Source organism: Lithobates pipiens, unplaced genomic scaffold (assembly GCF_037356315.1).
Source record: "Lithobates pipiens isolate NorthernLeopardFrog02 unplaced genomic scaffold, aLitPip1_a1.2 Scaffold_30, whole genome shotgun sequence".
In the NCBI taxonomy this organism is placed as follows: domain Eukaryota; kingdom Metazoa; phylum Chordata; class Amphibia; order Anura; family Ranidae; genus Lithobates; species Lithobates pipiens.
In genome coordinates this window covers 97998989-98018153 of record NW_027507791.1, presented here as the reverse complement: position 1 = coordinate 98018153, position 19165 = coordinate 97998989, and the positions used below count along the sequence as shown (strand labels likewise).

General features: G+C 43.6%; 1 protein-coding gene across 1 annotated transcript in view; it reads left to right on the top strand.

Annotated features, from left to right (window-relative positions):
* The window catches only part of TTC6 (tetratricopeptide repeat domain 6), a 308030-nt gene that overhangs the window by 49992 nt on the left and 238873 nt on the right, over positions 1-19165 (top strand). The window contains exons 5-6 of the mRNA XM_077464674.1: positions 6510-6625; positions 13853-14035. Coding sequence (XP_077320800.1) covers positions 6510-6625; positions 13853-14035 — 299 coding nt within the window. The remainder of the gene's footprint in view (positions 1-6509; positions 6626-13852; positions 14036-19165) is intronic.

Below are 19165 nucleotides of genomic sequence, written 5' to 3'. Positions count from 1 at the left end.
ACCTTTCCTTCAAAAGCTCCTGGGTTTCTTTTGCACTGTGCTTTGGATCATTGTCCATCTGTACTGTGAAGCACCATCCAATCAACTTTGCTACTTTTGGCTAAATCTGGGCTGACAGTATAACTCCAAACTGCAGAATTCATCCAGCTGCTTCTGTCTTCTGTCGCATCATCAATAAACAACAATGACCCAGTGCCACTGGAAGCCATGCATGCCCATGCCATCACACTTTCTCCACCATGTTTTACAGAAGATGTTGTGTGCTTTGGATCATGAGCTGTTCCAAGCCTCCTCCACAATTTATTTTTCACATCATTCTGGTACAAATTAATCTTAGTTTCATCTGTCCAAAGATGGATTTTCCAGAACTGGTCTGGCTTTTTTAGATGTTTTTTTGGCAAAGTCTAATCTGGCTTTTTCTATTCTTCAGGCTTATGAATGGTTTGCACCTTGTGGTGAACCCTCTGTATTTGCTCTCATGAAGTCATCTCTCGATTGTAGACTTTAACAATGATACGCCCATCTCCCGGAGAGTGTCCTTCACTTGTCTGGACATTGTGAACAGGTTTTTCTTTACCATAGAGAGAATCATGCGATCATCCACTACTGTTGTCTTCTGTGGACGTCCAGGCCTTTTTATGTTGATGAGCTCAACAGTAGGTTCTTCTTTTATCAGAATGTACCAAACTGTTGATTTGGCCCCTTCTAATGCCGCATACACTTGATTGGAATTCCGGCCACAAAAAGACAGATGAGAGCTTTTCATCGGAAAATGCGACCGTGTGTATGCTCCATCGGAATTTAGCTGTCCGAATTCCTGCCAGCCAAAAATTGATAGCATGTTCTCAATTTTCCCGACGGAAAAACTTTCTATCGGTAATTCCGATCGTGTTTATGCAATTCTGACACTCCAAAAATCACGCATGCTCAGATTCAACTACGAGACAGAAGCTATTGGCTATTGGCTATTGAACTTCCTTTTTCTAGTTGGGTCGTATGTGTTGTATGTCACCGCGTTATAAACGATCGGAATTTGGTGTGACCGTGTGTAGGCAAGATAGCTTGAGCCGAATTCCGTTGGAATTCCATCGGGAAAACCATCAGAGCTTTTTCCGATGAGAATCGTGTGTACGCGGCATAATGGTGCTGCTATCTCTCTGACAAACTGTAAAATAGCTTTAAAACAAATCTCCCCTGACTCTTCTAGGTGCTTTTAATATGAAGGTATTCATTCTCCAAGATCCTAAAAGATCACAATAATGACTCTAAGGGCTCATTTAGATCCCTTTCACACTGGGGCGCTTTTCAGGGATTTTAGCGCTAAAAATAGTGCCTGAAAAGTGCCTCTCATGCCTCTCCAATGTGAAACAGTAGTAAGAAGAGCCGGCAACACTGTAATCCTTGAAGTGTCATTTATTGGTACATCAGAGTGACAGTAAAACAATAAAGCTGACGCGTTTCGGAAATAGCCTTAGTCGTAGCCTGAGTGCTTTCCCACTGGGGCGGTACGCTTGCAGGATGGGAAAAAAGTTCTGCAAGCAGCATTTTTGGGGCGGTGCAGAAGCAGGGTAAACACCGTTCCTGCACCGCGCCTGCCATTGAAATAAATGGGCAGCGGTGCTTTTCTTTAACCCTTTCCTCTGACCACCGTTTTCATATGCGGGCACTACTCACATATGCGTTCGCTTCTGTGCGCAAGCTCGTCAGGACAGGGCACTTTAAAAAAAAAAATGCTTATTTACTTTACCAAGTCCCCCCTTTTTTTTTTTGCGATTTGGCACTGTGTCGCTTTAACTGACAATTGCGCGGTCATGCGACGTGGCTCCCAAACAAAATTGGCATCCTTTTTTTCCCTCAAATAGAGCTTTCTTTTGGTGGTATTTGATCACCTCTGCGGTTTTTATTTTTTGCGCTATAAACAAAAATTGAGCGACAATTTCAAAATTTTGCTATAATAAATATCCCCAAAAATACATAAAAAATACATTTTTTCCTCAGTTTAGGCCATTACGTATTCTTCTACATATTTCTGATTAAAAAAAATTGGAATAAGCGTCTATTGATTGGTTTGCGCAAAAGTTATAGAGTTTACAAAATAGGGGATAGTTTATAGCATTTTTATTAATATTTTTTTTTTACTAGTAATGGTGACGATCAGCGATTTTTATTGTGACTGCGACATTATGGCGGACACATCAGACATTTATGACACATTTTTGGGACCATTGTCATTTATACAGCAATCAGTGCTATTTAAATGCACTGATTCCTGTGTAAATGACACGGGCAGTGAAGGAGTTAACCACTAGGGGGCAGTGTAGGGGTTATGTGTGACGTAATGTGTTTTTTTTATTGTAGGGCGGCGTGGCCTGGCATGTGACATCACTGATCATCTTTCCCTATAACAGGGAACAGATGATCGGTGACAGCCACAGTAGAAAGCACAGGGCGAGGTTTGTTTACACAGACCTCTCCTCATTCTTCAGCTCTGTGACCCGATCGCGGGACACCAGCGGCGATTGGGTCCGCTGGTCCCGTGGCCACGGTCACGGAGCTCAGGACCGGGTTGGGAGCGCACCGCCGGCGATGCGCTCCTGACCCGCGGCAGCACACTTAAAGAGCCACGTACAAGTAAGTGATTGTGCCCAGCCGTGCCATTCTGCCGACGTATATGTGCAGGAGGCGGTCCTTAACCACCTCACGCCCGCCCTATAGCCGAATGACGGCCGTAGAGCAGGCGCTTTCGCCATCCCTGGACGTCCTGTTGTTTACTTCCGCAATGCGCGCCGCCGCGGGCGCACATCAGGGAAGTTCTGTGTTTGCCATGTCTCCCGGAGACAGGCAAACACAGATCGCTGTAAACGGCCAATCACAGCGGCCGTTTACAGCGCGATCGGCGTGTCTAATGTGAGATGATCTCATATGTAAACATATGAGATCATCTCTCAGCGCCGCTCTCCCTCCTCACACAGACAGCGTGTGAGAGGGGAGAGATGAACGGCTGCAGCGCCGTAAGTGTAAAAAAAAAAAGTAAAAAAGGTGCCATCCTCCCCCAGTACCATCCTGCCCCAGTGCTATCCTGCCCCAGTGCTATCCTGCCCCAGTGCCATCCACCCCAGTGCCATCCTGCCCCAGTGCCATCCATCCCAGTGCCATCCACCCCAGTGCCATCCACCCCAGTGCCATCCCCCCCAGTGCTACCTGCCCCCAGTGCCACCTGTTAGTGCTATCTGTCCCCAGTGCCACCTGTTGTCAGTGCCATTTATCCCCAGCGCCATCTGTCATCAGTGCCACGTATAAGTGCCATCTGTCATCAGTACCACGTGTCATCAGTGCCACATAGTACCATCTGTCATCAGTGCCACATATTAGTGCCATCTGTCATCAGTGCCACGTATCAGTGCCATTTGTCATCAGTGCCACCTGTCAGTGTTATGTGCCATCTGTCATCAGTGTCACGCGTCATCGGTGCCACGTATTAGTGCCATCTGTCATCGGTGGCACGTTTTAGTGCCACGTATTAGTGCCATCTGTCATCGGTGGCACGCTTTAGTGCCACGTGTCATCAGTGCCACGTATTAGTGCCACATGTCTTCAGTGCCACGTATAAGTGCCACGTGTCATCAGTGCCACGTATAAGTGCCATCTGTCATCAGTGCCACATATTAGTGCCATCTGTCATCAGTGCCACGTGTCATCAGTGCCACGTATCAGTGCCATCTGTCATCAGTGCCACGTGTCATTGTCCTGGTGCTCCAGGGCTTTCAAAAGTGTAATAAGTAGTCAACAAGTTAGATGTGTAATTTATGCTCCTAGAACACGTGATGGTGCTCCCTGCATGTTGGGCCTCTCTATGTGGCCAGGCTGTGAAAAAGTTCCACACATGTGGTATTGTAATACTCAGGAGGAGTAGCAGAATTTTTTCGGGGGTGTCATTTGTGGTATACACGTGCCATGTGAGAGAAATAACCTATTACAATGACAATTTTGTGGAAAAAAATAAAAAAAATGAAAAATCCTAATTTTGCAAAGAATTGTGGGAAAAAAATGACAACATCAAAAAGCTCACCATGCCTCTTACTAAATACCTTGGAATGTCTACTTTCCAAAAAGGGGAGATTTGGGGGGTATTTGTACTTTCCTGACTTGTTCGGGTCACAAGAAGTGAGATAGGCCACCAGTACATCAGATGTGATCAATTTTGTGCGATTCGCACCACAGCTTGTAGACTCTCTAACTTTCACAAAGACCAAATAATATCCACTAATTTGGGTTATTTTTACCAAAGATATGTAGCAGTATAAATTGTGGCCAAAATTTATGAAGAAAAATTAATAATTTGCATAATTCTGTTACAGAAACAAAGAAATATGCGTTTTTTGTCAAAATTTTCGGTCTTTTTTCATTTATAGCGCAAAAAATAAAAAACCCAGAGGTGATCAAATACCACCAAAAGAAAGCTCTATTTGTGGAAAAAAAAGGACAAAAAATTTATTTGGGTACAGTGTTGCATGACTGAGTAATTGTCATTCAAAGTGTGAGAGCACTGAAAGCTGAAAATTGGTCTGGGCAGGAAGGGTGTTTAAGTGCCCAGTAAGCAAGTGGTTAAGCAGTTAAAAAAAAAAAAATGGGTCACTTTTATTCCTATTACAAGGAATGTAAACATCCCTTGTAATAGAAAAAAAGCATGACAGGTCCTCTTAAATATGAGATATGGGGTCAAAAAGTCCTCAGATCTCATATTTGAACTTAAATACAAAAAAAATAAATAAAATTTGTCCGTTGAAAAAATGCAACAGAAAAATGTGCCTTTAAGAAGTATGGGTGGAAGTGACGTTTTGACGTTGCTTCCGCCCTGCTATGGTATAGAGATGGGTGGGCCATATTCCCCTCACTCTCACATATTCCCCTCACTCATCTCCATACCCAGCAATGTGAAGGACCCGATCGCTTCCACCACTACAACGGCTCCGGTAAGCGGCAGAGGGTGCGGGTCCTACCGCCGCCGATAATGGTGATCTCACAGCGAATCTGCCCACAGAGGGCACCATTAACGTAAACAGAACCACCGGCTCTAAAGATGGATACCTTGGTTGTGGCAGCAGCTGCTGCCGTTACTGAGATAATCATCTTCAAACTGCTGACGTATATGTACATGAGCTGGTCGGTAAGTGGCTGAACGCATACGTGAGTAATGGCCGCATATGAAAATGTTCAAATCACACATGTGAGGTACCGCCGCGATCGGTAGAGTGAGAGCAATAATTCTAGCCCTAGAACTGCTCTGTAACACAAAACGTGCAACCGGTAGAATTTTTAAATGTTGCCTATGGAGATTTTTAAGTGTAAAAGCTTGTTGCCATTCCACGAGTGGGCGCAATTTTGACATGCTGGGTATCAATTTACTCAGCGTAACATTATCTTTCACACTATAAAAAAAAAAAATTGGGCAAACTGTTGTCTTATTTTTTAATTCAAAAAAGTGTATTTTTTTTAAAATAAAGTGTGTTTGTAAGACCGCTGCGCAAATACGGTGTGACAGAAAGTATTGCAACGAGGATGTTTGAAAAAAAATGTATAATGTTTGGGGGTTCTAAGTAATTTTTCTAGCAAAAAAACCCTGTTTTTAACTTGTAAACACCACCTCTAAAAAAGAGGGCCGGTCTTAAAGTGGTTAAGGGCTATGGCAAACTATAGTTGTAGTAAGATTTAGTTTGTGGACATCACTGCTTCATTTGCCAATATGCTGCAAAATCTCAATTACTAGTAATGGTGCAGTGGTAAAAACACATCTCAATAATCCAGGCAATAGGAGAAGATGAGTGGACTCATAGCAGTCCTTTTACTGGTCATTTGTTGCCAGTGACAAAAGTCTCTAGTGTGACATGGCTCTATTAAAGATCAAGAAATATGTCCACTGCCCTTCAATGAACAGGGGGGAAAAAACAAAAAACCTTTGTGAAGTGCAGAGTAAAGTGCATGTAATGATGATATATTGTATGTCCTTATTTATATGTTAGTGCGATTACCATGCGAGTTATTCATTGTGATGACTATCACACATCTTCAAAGTATATAAAATGTCCATAAAGAGATACAGCCTACAAAAAGGTCATTTGGAATGCATGTGTAGTGCTTGCCATGGGCCCCAGTAATGCGAATATATCAAACAGCGAACAATGCTTTCAATATAGTGCTGTACAGTAATAGCAGAACAAATGTACAGAGCATGGCGATGGATTTATAAAATGTTCAATGCAATAAACACTTCTGTCCCACTGCATATGATTAGAAATTAGTCATTAGACTATTTGGTAAGCTGACACAGAGGGTTGGATAGCTTTTGTGAGTAGTGGCGACTGCCTGGCTGTGTTCATCGGGAGGGGCAGGAGCTTGTAATCACTAGGTGTTGAAAGAACAACTGTTTGTATTTTTACTGATTGGAAAATTCTTGTTTTCCCTTTTTAAACCTCTGAATCCTTTGTCTTGACTGAATTGTGTTTCTCCAGGTCACCATCTCGGACATCATTCATGTGAAGGGGGATGCAGTGCCACTGACAAGACGGGAGACAGCAAAGGCACGCCCTCCTGTGGCTCTTCTTGCCACCTGGAAACCGAGAACCAAGTAATTATTACAAGTGGGCTAAGGATCAGGAATAAGAAGATCTTCTGATTTGTTTCTTCATGTCTATACTGTTTAGTGAAAATACCTTTCATTACAACATTGTTTTCCCTATCCTTGGCAGGCTAATTTGAAACTTTTTGTATATTAAAGTGTAAGGCCGTGTACACACGGGCGGATTGTCTGCCCAACTAAGTTGGTCAGACAATCCGACAGACAGTCCGTCCAACATTTGAATGAACGGACTTGACCACACACGATGAACAGACAGTTCGTTGAAAGCTTGCGCGATGACGTGTACAGCACGTACGATGGGACTAGAAAAACGACGTCCAATACACTGCAATGCAACCTTCGGCCGTGCAAATCCTTTCTGAGCATGCGCCATACTTAGTCCGTCCAACTTGCCTACACACGAGCGGACTGTCCGCTGAAACCAAGTTTGGACGGACAAAACCAAGTTTGGACAGACAAAATTACAGAAATTCCGAAAGACTTAGTCCGCCAGACTGTCCGCTGAAAAAGTCCGCTGAAGCCCACACACGAGCGGATTGTCCGCTGAAACACGGTTCAGCGGACTAAGTTGGACAGACAATCCGCCCGTGTGTACGCGGCCTAACTCCACTTTTGTTGAGAAAGAAACATTCTCCTCTGGGTGATCTATGTACAGTACAACGATTTTAACAAACTTTGTTGCAGATGCCTACCTTTTGTTATTATGAATAATATGCTATATTATTTTTTTTATTTGCTATTTTTTTCCCCATGAAAGTGGAGTTACCCTTTATTTGAAGCCAAATTAGGGACAGGTACATGCATTTAATAACTGAAAGTTTCTGAAAAGGTGTATAATTTAGGTTAGTTAAATGGAAACTATGGTCTTTTTACAGCTTTATCTACTAGAGCACGAAGCTAGTATTTTTCCATGGACAAAGTATACAAATGAGCCCTACAGAAGAATCCCACTATTGGTCTATTATTATGATGTATTGGCCTCTGTGGCTAGTAGTGAGTCTAAGGCCGGCCATAAATGGTGTGATTGCCTTTACTGCAACCACGGGTTGATTCCACAGACAGTGTTGACAGGGGAATCCCTCCCACAGAGCCATTGTGTTCTCCCAGTGGGGGGGGGGGGGGGGGGAACACAGTGATTATTTCTTGCGGCTATAACAGCCACTAGCAGTAATATTGGAAGTATTGACGTATTCACATGCAAATATAAACTAAATTTCCTCAAGAGCCTGACCCCAGCTCTACCTCCTTAAGCCGGCCTTAGATGGTTCGAATCTTGGCCAGTTCCTGCTGAACCGGCTGAGATTCAAACTGTGTATGAGCAGGCTGAATCTACCCAGGTTTGTCAATTGATCAGCTCAGGTTCAACCAGATACTGAAGGCAGGAAGGCACAGGAGAAATCACTGCTCCAGGTGAGCCGAGGAGATCCCACAGTAGGTAACCCCACAGGTGCTGGCCCGGCTCGCCACACAGACAAACAGGGAAACTTGGAATAGGCAGCTGCACACCTCAACAGGGGTATGAGTAAAAACGTCTTTATTGTAATGAAGTCAGATGCAGTCACAGGAATTAATGGAAGGTTAGCATGTTTCAAACATCTTGTGCTTAGTCATTGGTTGTGGCTAAGCACAAAGCACAAGATGTTTGAAACATGCTAACCTTCCATTCATTCCTGTGACTGCATGGCGAGCCGACCAGCACCTGTGGGGTTACGTGCTATGGGATCCTCTTGGTTCACCTGGACCAGTGATTTCCCCTGTGGCTTTCTGCCTTCAGTATCTGGTTGTACCTGAGTTGATCAATCGATCAACTTGGGTACATTTAGCCTGCTCATACACGGTTTGAATCTCAGCTGGTTCAGCCAAAATCGGCCAAGATTCGAACCATCTAAGGCCGGCTTAAGGAGGTAGGGCTGGGGTCAGGTTCTTCAGGAAATTTAGTTGATATTTGCATGTCAATTCTTCCGAGGATTTAGGGCACCCTGGGTGCTGAATAAGGAAAGATCCTGACATGCCGGTGCCTGCAGGTGCCTTCTGCATGTTGCAACTAGTGTTTCAGGTATCTTTTGCCACTTAAGGTTCACTTTTCCCATTTTTTTAATTTTCTTAAATACAGAAGAGATGCATCCAAAGGCACTAACTAGAAACTTAATGTGTACATATAGCTCATGACAGCTAAAGGAGTCTGACTGGGTTGCTGAAAGTAACAGCCAGAGGTGGCCATTATAGCGGTGGCAGATAATGACTTTAAAAGAACAATCTTGTGGAACTAGGGTAGGGAGGAAGGTGGGGTAGGGTGCGATCCTAGGGGATCAGCTATGTATTATAAGGGAGATTCACAATTTAAGAACCTTACTGAACAAAGTTCTCAGATTCACTTTTAATGAAATCTGCTGTGATAAGTGTGTGAAGGTTACTGGTTGTCTGGCTATCTATGGCGTAAATATTTTCTGAGTCACTGACCCAGAATTTGCAAGCAGTATTCATGAATTAATGTGTTTGAGCAGAAAATATCTAGTACATCTTTTTAATACATTCACATTTACCCGTCTATAGTGGGACACCAACATAAATTGAGCCTCTTCGCAGATGATATCATGCTGTTCATCACCAACCCAAATATCACTCTTCCCAATTTATGAGCCCTTATGCATCAGTTCAGTAAATGTTCTGTACCCAATATCAAATGCCTAACCTACTTTGGAATCTACCTCACTCCTCCTATCATACACTCTATGTTGACAACTATCCACCTCTCTTTTACTAGATGTCTGGAAAGAATACCCACTATTCTGGCTAGGCCAGATTGCGGCACTCAAAATGATCTCCTTTTACCAAAGTTATTGTACCTGTTTCAAGTATTGCCCATGGGGATTCTATGTACATGGATCTACTGGACCTACCAATGTATTGCCTCCTCACCCCCAGCCTTAACCCACTGAATTCCACACTAGAGCAGCTCTATTCATTTGAAAGTGACAGGGACTATAATTCCATGACATTTGGGCACCCCCAGACTGTGCCTCTGCAGCTAAAGAGGGTATCGATTGGTGGCGGTAATGTGTTTACTGCCCCCCAAACTCGCGTGTGAATGAGCCCTAACTATCCACAGAGTCAAGGTGGATGGAGGAATTCCCCGCAACATGACATTGTATTCTAATACTGATCAGCAGCTGCAGATTGGCAATTGTTTTCCAGTATGTACCTTCAACAGAAGTCAATCAAATGATCAACTTCTGTTGAGCAGGGAAAACAACAACCTGATCGAAATTTGTTTACATTTCAATCAGTGTATGGCCAGCTTAAAAAGGGGAGCTACAGTATTCTTAGAAAAAACTAAAAGTTAGCAGCTACAAATACTGTAACAGTTCTTGGCTTGGATTCCCATCACCACCATCTTGGCTGTGGCAAGCTGGCTGTGACTATTGTCTATTGTGCTATTTCACAGCTGACTCCCCACTGCGCATGCGTGAGATTGTGCGGCACTGACAGATTGGTCTTGCAGCCTCCTGGAGCCTGTGACATGTCAAAGGAGGTTGTGGGTGGATAGGGGGGAAGAGCGGGTACCTGCCAAAAAAAACTTCCAGTAATATTAGAGATAGGGGAGGAGAGGCACATTAGGGGTACTTCCACTTTTATGTGAAGGTCCACTAAAATTCAAATATATTGTGATCATCTGCAAGGTTTTTGAGAAGTTTTCTGCAGTGTCCTTCTGTTGGATAATTGAAGAGGGTCACCAACTTCAGGAAAGATTTCAGACAATTATTTTAATCATTTTTAGTTTTAATACATTATTGTTACTTCTCATACATATCAGGAATTTCTTTAAATGATCTCTGCTATAAAAATAAATTGTAATCCAGATATATTTGCCCTTTAACAGCATTACGACATTACCCAGAATGGGATCAATTCCAAATATTTCCTGACTCAAGAAGAATAGGATGTTTGACCTTTATGAGCCAATAACATGCTTTCATTAAGTCACTCCAAGACCATATCGTAAAAAAAGAGGCCTCCTTTTCTAAAGCAGTCACCTTGGCATTTAGGTGACCCTGTACATGTCCTTACTTATCTTCAGTCCTCTGGGGGGACTTCAGCGAGGTCAGATTTTGTACAAATATCAGCATTGACAATGGAAGCCCCCCTCCATATACTTGCTGTCATATTATCAATGCACTGACAGTTCTCCCCTCCACACTCACAAAGCAAAAACTATTTTTCTGCTGTGCATTATGGAGAGATCGGCCACACACAGAGTTACAGCACTCCTCTGTCTCCACACATAAAGAATGATAAATAGCTGGAACGAGGAGACGTGAGGCTGTAAAAACATGCACCTTTTTACCTGCAACATACCAAAAACAACTTTTTTTTCTGTTGATAGACTTCTGGGAATGTTTACCAATGAGGAAAGTTCCCGGTGCATCTGTCAGGCTGGCTTTGCCAAACGTAGACTCTCCTGCCATGTCATTAAAAGAAAGGACGAGGGGTGACAGGGTGACAACCCAACTGGGGTCAGCATCACGGTTTCTACTAGAGGGAAAAGAAATAGACATTAGTGGAATGCTTCAGGCTCCGTAAATGCTACTCACTATTCAGCTTTAAAATTGTTTGTTTTTATGGCAGGCTTGGCTTTTATTGTTCAGTTCAGAGTTCCCAGCCATTACCTTTATTACCTGAAAAATGTCAGATTGTTGTCTAAATGAGCAGTTGCTCTTCTAACAACTACATAAAAAAAGGCTTTTTTGTTTTCTTCAAAAATGGGCAATTTTAATATCTTGCTACTGAGAGATTTAAAGTGGACCTGAATCTTAAAAGTGAAGATGGACTATGTCATAGGAAACATATAGAAATGGTAAATGTCCTTAACCACTTGAAGACCTGCTCTTTTCTGACTTTTTGTTTACTATCCTCTCCACTCCTCTCACAACCTCCTGCTCTCAAGCTCCCCTGTCTCCTTCTCCCATACTCGTCTCCAGGACTTCCCTAGAGCCACTCCCATCCTCTGGAACTCTCTCTACCTCAATCTGTCCGGCTATCTCCTACTCTGGCTGCCTTTATATGATCCCTGAAAACTCATCTCATCAGGAAAGTATATCACGCCTCCAACTAACCTTTTGTCACTTCCATCAGGTCATCCCCCACAGTTATTACCTTCTGTACCACTTGTCCCCACTCTTAGATTGTAAACTGTTATGAGCAAGGCCCTCTTACCCTCTTGTGTTTTATTGTATTGTAACTGTACTGTCTCCCTTTTATATTGTTAACCACTTTGTGCCCGCTCTATAGCCAAAAGACGGCTACAGAGCAGACAATAACTGCCGGGAGGCCGTCCCTGGACGTCCTCCTGTTTACTTCCCCAATGCGCGCCGCCGCGGGCATGCATTGGGGAAGTTCTGTGTTGGCCATGTCCCTCGGACACAGCCAATCACAGATCGTGCTAAATGGCCAATCGCAGCGGCCATTTAGCACTCGATCGTCCTGTCCAATGAGAGGTGATCTCATATGTAAACATATGAGATCATCTCTCATCGCCGGCTCCCCTCCTCACACAGAAACAGCATGTGAGGAGGGAGAGCTTCCGTGCTGCAGCTGCAGCGTCAGTGTCAGTGAGTATACACACACACGCACACACACCAAGTAAAACACACACACACACAGTAAAACACACACATAGTAAAACACACACACAGTGAAACACACACACATGCCCACCTGTCCCCAGTGCCACCTATCAGTGCCATCTGTCCCCTGTGCCACCTATCAGTGCCATCTGTCCACAGTGTCATCTGTCCCCAGTGCCATCTATCAGTGCCATCTGTCCCCAGTGCCACCTGTCAGTGCCATGTGTCCCCAGTGCCACCTATCAATGCCACCTGTCCCCAGTGCCACTTAACAGTGTCATGTGTCCCCAGTGGCACCTGTCCCCAGTGCCACCTATCTGTCCCCAGTGCCATGTGCCACCTGTCCCCAGTGCCACCCATCCCTAGTGCCACCTGTCCCTAGTGCCATGTGTTCCCAGTGCCACCTGTCAGTGTCACGTGTCAGTGCCACGTATCAGTGCCACCTGTCAGTGTCAGGTGTCATCAGTGCCACATATTAGTGCCATCTGTCATCAGTGCCACGTATTAGTGCCATCTGTCATCAGTGCCACATCAGTGTCACGTGTCATCAGTGCCACGTATTAGTGCCATCTGTCGTCAGTGTCACATCAGTGTCACGTGCCATCAGTTCCACGTATCAGTGCCATCTGCCATCTGTGCCATGTCAGTGTCATGTGTCATTGTCCTGGTGCTCCAGGGCCTTCAAAAGTGTAATAGGTAGTCAACAAGTTAGATGTGTAATTTATGCTCCTAGAACACGTGATGGCGCTCCCTGCATGTTGGGTCTCTCTAAGTGGCCAGGCTGTGAAAAAGTCCCACACATGGTATCGTAATACACAGGAGGAGTAGCAGAATTTATTTTGGGATGTCATTTGTGGTATACACATGCCATGTGAGAGAAATAACCTATTACAATGACAATTTTGTGGAAAAAAATAAAAAAAATGAAAAATCCTAATTTTGCAAAGAAAGGGGCACTGATAAGGCAGCACTGATGGGCACCAATGTGGCACCAATGAAGTGGCACTGATAGGCGGCACTGATGGGCGACACGGATGGGCGACATGGACGGACACTGATAGGTGGCACAAATTGGCACTGATAGCTGGCACGGATGGGCGGCACGGATGGGCGGCACGGATGGGCATGGATAGGTGGCACAGGTGGGCATGGATAGGCGGCACAGGTGGGCATGGATAGGCAGCACAGGTGGGCACTCATAGGCGGCACAGGTGGGCACTCATAGGCGGCACAGGTGGGCACTCAGGCGGCACAGGTGGGCACTCATAGGCGGCACAGGTGGGCACTCATAGGCGGCATCGGTGTTATACTATATTAATGGATGCCAATCAGTGCCAAACAATAATGCATGCCAATCAGTGATGCCCATTGTGGGCACTGATTGGCATCCATTATGGGCACTGATTGGCACCCATTGTGCTGACTGGCATCCCTGGTGGTCTAGGGAGGATTATGACCTTTATTACCTTTATAGTATAGATTTGACCTGATAAAGTGATCAGTAATGACATGGTTTTTGTGTATTTGGATTTAAAAAAAATAATGTTCTCTTACAACTTATAAAAAAAAAAAATGTATTTATCTTTTCCAGATCTGCTGCACATCAAACAATCCATCATCTCTGCACTGTGTCCCCCAGCCATGTCTTACCAAGCACCCTGCAGCTGGCATCACGAGTGCAGCACACGGTGAACAGAAGAGGCCATTGGTCTAATGTTGAGGTCTTACGAGAAAAAGATAACTCCTTCCCAGATGATTCCAAAGACAGAATGCGGTAATGTCTTTTAGGTTTCATGTAGACTGCTGCTGGTAAACGGATGTTTAGGAGCAGTTGGGCATTTTTTTTCAGCTGCCCCTGAACTCTCCTCTATGATATCTTATCAGTACATGTACATGGGGTCGTTTATAGTCATTTATAGGCAGTTGCGTTTAAAAGGGTTTTTTGGAAAGCAAAAAAATATATAAACGTTCAGGATGGATGTTCAGAGGCATTTGAAACGCCAAACGCCTGTAACAGCTTGAAAACGCGGTAACTTGCATTCAGCCGCGTTTCGCTTACAAGCGTTTTTAACTTTTGACTATTTAAAAAAAAAATGCTTCTAGATGCAAAACACTGCATTTAATTGCGGCAAAATGGACGTTTTAAAATGTCATTTACTATCTGTTAATTTAAATAGTTCAGGGGAGATTGTAAAACGCCCCGTGTACATTAAGCCTGATTGTATTTGTCTATGTTGTAAAAATTTTATTTTTCATTATGTTTACACAACTTTTTGTTTCACAAATTAACATTTAATACATGGCAAAGGATTCCTGAGGCACTGTGGGTTAACTAAAGAGGCCCCTGAATTGGATTGAGCTGTCTGATGATGGAGGGTGACAGTGAGGCGTCAATGTGATGAGTCATCCACTTCTGTGGGATCATTTTAGCTTCAAATACTGATATCTGTAAACAACCAGCTTTTAACACAGAGGCTAATGGGGTCCTATATATATGTGAAAAGGAGACTAAGGCTCTGCCAACTGCTAAGCAATAATGTACAGTATAATATAAATATTTAATTACAATTTTTATATACCTGATTATAATAAATGAAAAAATAAATAAAAAAACTGTAATCTCCTGTAAAGGATAGATGTACTTTTTGTAACCCCCGCAACCCCCCCAGCAGTTTTAGTATACTGCATGTTGTAAATACATTCTGACATCTTTCTTGTGGGCCCTGCTTGGTGTTGTACAAAGTTTTGGATCAAACCTGAAGACATTTCCTGAGCTATTCTTATGCTTAGGCTAATTGCATGTATTTTACACCCTTGGTGTTATTGACTACTGTATCTGCTAGAGGGTGGTTGAATCACATCTGCATAGCTGATCTTACTCCTGTTTTCTATTGGAAAACCTATGGATCGCCAATTAAAATTGCTGTAGATGATTTTCTTTTTAAAAGGTCCTTAAACTGATTTTTTTTTTTTTGCATGGATGTTAACATGTTGAATCAGCTACTTGCTTCCTGTTTTGGGGAGTATAGCACTACCCCCATGAGGGCCACTTGAAAGAACTGTATCCCAATGGTTCCCCCGACCTTGCAAGACATCTGACACTCTGGGTTGCAACATCCTTGTGATAACAATAAGCACTTAGGCCGCGTAAACACGGGCGGATTGTCTGCCCAACTTAGTCCGCTGAACAGTGTTTCAGCGGACAATCTGCTCGTGTGTGGGCTTCAGCTGACTTTTTCAGCGGATTGTCTGACGAACAAAGTCTTACGGAATTTCCGTAAGACAGTCCGTCCAAACTGGGTTTCAGCGGACAGTCCGCTCGTGAGTAGGCTAGTTCGACAGACTAAGTTTGGCGCATGCTCAGAAAGGATTTACACGGCGAAGGTTGCATTGCAGTGTATTGGACGTCGAATTTTTCGTCCCGTCGTACGTGCCGTACACGTCATAGCGCAAGCTTTCAGCGGACTGTCTGCTCATCGTGTGTGGTCAAGTCCGTTCATGCAAATTTTAAACGGACTGTCTGTCGGATTGTCTGATGAACTTAGTTGGCCAGACAATCCGCCCGTGTGTACGCGGCCTTAGCCCTTGTACACACGGTCGGAGATTCCGACAACCAAATCCGTCTGATTTTGTCCGACGGATCTTGTCCGAAACTGTTGCATACACACGGTTGGACAAAGTTGAAAATCCGATCTTTCAGAACATGATGACGTAATTTCGTTACGATGGGACTACGTTCAGGCTAGTAGCCAATAGCTTTGATGTAGGAATTTGATCTGAGCATGCGTGGCACTTTGTCCGATTGGAAATCTCTACACATGATCGGAGTATGTCCTTTCGGAGCATTTTGTCGGAAAATATTTCCGCCAAGTTGGAAAAGTTGGTCCGACGGAAACAGTCCGATGCAGACCACACACAGTCGGAATATCCGACAAAACGCTCTGATCGGACACATTCCGTCGGAATCTCCGATCGTGTGTACAAGGGCTTAGACGCGTAAAGCAGTTGAATCTTATTTTACTGGAAAATGTATTAGCAAAACTCAGTAACTTACAACCAACACCAGCTAAACATTTTCTGTGACAAAAAACCCTGCCAGCAGAAATAGTCAAGAATATAAATTTGAGGAAATGTAAAACAAGCACATATATTAAACCAACCAACAAAATCTGCTTTGGATTTTGCCGTACTGGTTCAGGCAGGAGAAGGTCAGACGAATGACCCGTTTCGTGTCAGACCATTCCCTTCTATTCCCCAATACCACAGTCCCAATAAACACTGTATTTTGTTCAGTTCAAACTATTTAACCATTAAGCCTTCAAACCTGCTCATTCAGTAATAGAGCCCTGGGTGAAAGTATGGGCCCTTATGGCACCAGTGGATTTAATCTCTTATGGTATGATGTAGTCTCTCAAAAGAAAGACCTTGCATCCTCAGCTAGCTCTTTCTTGGTGCACTTTAGGTGTTCTGACAAGCAGGGTGGAATTAAGTGTGTTTAAGGTCTCCTGGCAAGCAGGGTGATGCAAAGTATGCCTGTGGAGTCCTACAGGTTTAGTCAGGAAACAAGACAATTTGCATCCAATGTCCCTTTTTATAGGGTGTTGGGCAAGTGCCCATTCACCAATCCCAGCAACCCTTCCGCAGCAGGCTCTGCGGAGTCTGGCTCAAGGGATGGTGCTCAACTCCGCGCGGCACTGCGCTGCAGCCAGGCTGGATCTGACATGCATGTGATGAGAGCGGCCTCCTAGCTACCGCTGAATGACCAGAAGTGGCTGGCAGTGGATGCTCCCGCACCGCTTGCAATGACTCTTCTGCAACTTGGCTGCAGCACTATCTGGCACTGCTTGCAGATCCAGTCTGTGGTCCTAAGAAAGCGATTCTGTCTGAGTATAGAACTTGGAACGTTGGACTACATATCCCAAGATGCTTTGCTTCATTCTTAGTTCTTGTTCACCCTGACTGCAGGATATGATGACAGGGTCCAGGCTGGGCACTGGGAGAAAACAGCCACACTGTAGCAATATTGCAAACTGTCTCCTGAATATGCAGGCACTATTAGCCAGCTCCTGGCTACAGGAGTTTAGCAACTTATTCTCTTTTGTGAAGTTTTCAGCTCTGTCACTCCCTGCCATGGAGGTTCACTCTCTGCAGCAGCCAAATAACTTTCATTCCTTTAGTTCCATAATGTTCACTAAATGAAAAATGCAGCAAGGAGGAGACCTCAAACTAGTAGGAAAAAGGTTCAACGCTAACCTTAGGAAGTATTTTTTACTGAAAAAGTAGTTCCTGCTTGGAACTTACTTCCAGCAGAGGTAGTGAGTCAGTCAATAGTAAGTGAATTTAAGTGAGTTCTTCTTTTTCCTCTTTTTCTTCTTCTTTTGTTTTCTTATTTTTTCTTCTGTATTTTCCTTCTGTTTTCTGTTTTTTTACTATGTAACCACATAAATGGCAATAGTGGGGGATAGTTTTGAAAACATGTAATAGTTCTGCATTGATTTATAAGTATGTGTAATTTAGTATATATAATCTGGCATATACACCTAATCCCAACCACATACAAGCAGACATTTTACCCTCTGTGCTTCTTTTGAAACATTTGCTTAGTGCCTACAATGAAAGCCGAGTCTGGTTCTGAACTGGACAGCCTGAACACTTTTAACTGCTATTCATACAACTATTTAAAGTAAAGCTTTAGTTAATATGGGCCCTCTGAACTCTTGGCATAATGTTAACTTCCACACAGTAATGTAGTCCTTTGTCCTGACACCCATTCTTACTCCCAGCATGTGCAGATGAGCCGAGTGTCAGCATGAAGTGACTGTATACTGAGGGCAAAGTGAACATATACTGAATTTGTGCATGTTCTACAGTCAGTGTAGAAACAGAAAAAACATTGTTAGTGGGCCTAGAAAGAGGTTTAAAGTGTTACTAAACCCACAACAGTAAAATCTGTATATGCAGTAAAGCATGCTTGTTACACTCACTGTGGAACTTAAGGGGTTATTCCTCTGCATTGTGTAAAAAGGCTGTTTGATCCTCTATACACAGATCCTCCTCTTATTCCACTGGCTCCAAAACATGTCCGGATAAGACAGCCTTTGAAGTCAGGCTGCACATGCTCAGTTTGGTGTGTATTGCTAGAAAGTTTTTTTTTTTCTTGGGAGAGTGCATGTGATCAGCACAGGGCCAATCAGCACTGTCTAGATAGAGGGTCAGGTGTCCTGCATCCTGATAGGACAGCCAGGGCAAATATGAAAACTCCTTCTGCAAGCTTTAACCAGGCACTGATAGAAGCCACAAGACTGCTATATACTGCTGATGAGAAAAGGTATTTAGCAGTTCATATTACTAAAATAATTGCATTTCCTTGTTCTGTGTTCTGTGGGGGACTAGATATAGTGAATGCAGGGTCCTGGCTTTAGTAACACTTTTAGGGAGGAGGAGAATTTAATGGTCAGAAATAGGGTTTCCACTGTGCAAGGCTGATTTTTTTTTTTCATCCAGTGCTACAAATTGTTGATTTGTTGGGTACATTATTGATAGCCTTTGCTTATGGGATTATACAGTATTAGAACAACCATTGTGGACCATTTGAAAATACTAATTACCTGGCTGTCATAGAAATTCATACTTGCTGGGTTGCCACACCTGAACAAGTATGCAGATCAGGAGTCTGGAATTCACACTTTTCACTTACTGCATACTTGTTTCAGGTTAGTAACTCAGAGACTGTTGAAGTCATTGGATCAGCATTAGTCGGGCCACTAGAATTTTTTAGAAGCAGGTCAGCGATGGCAGCCTAGCCTACATATTTCAGCAAAGGTAATCTTTAGTTAAACCTTACAGTACCTAGTATGAGCCTTGCAATTATGGTACAGGTTGACCTCACAGCAAGATCAACTCA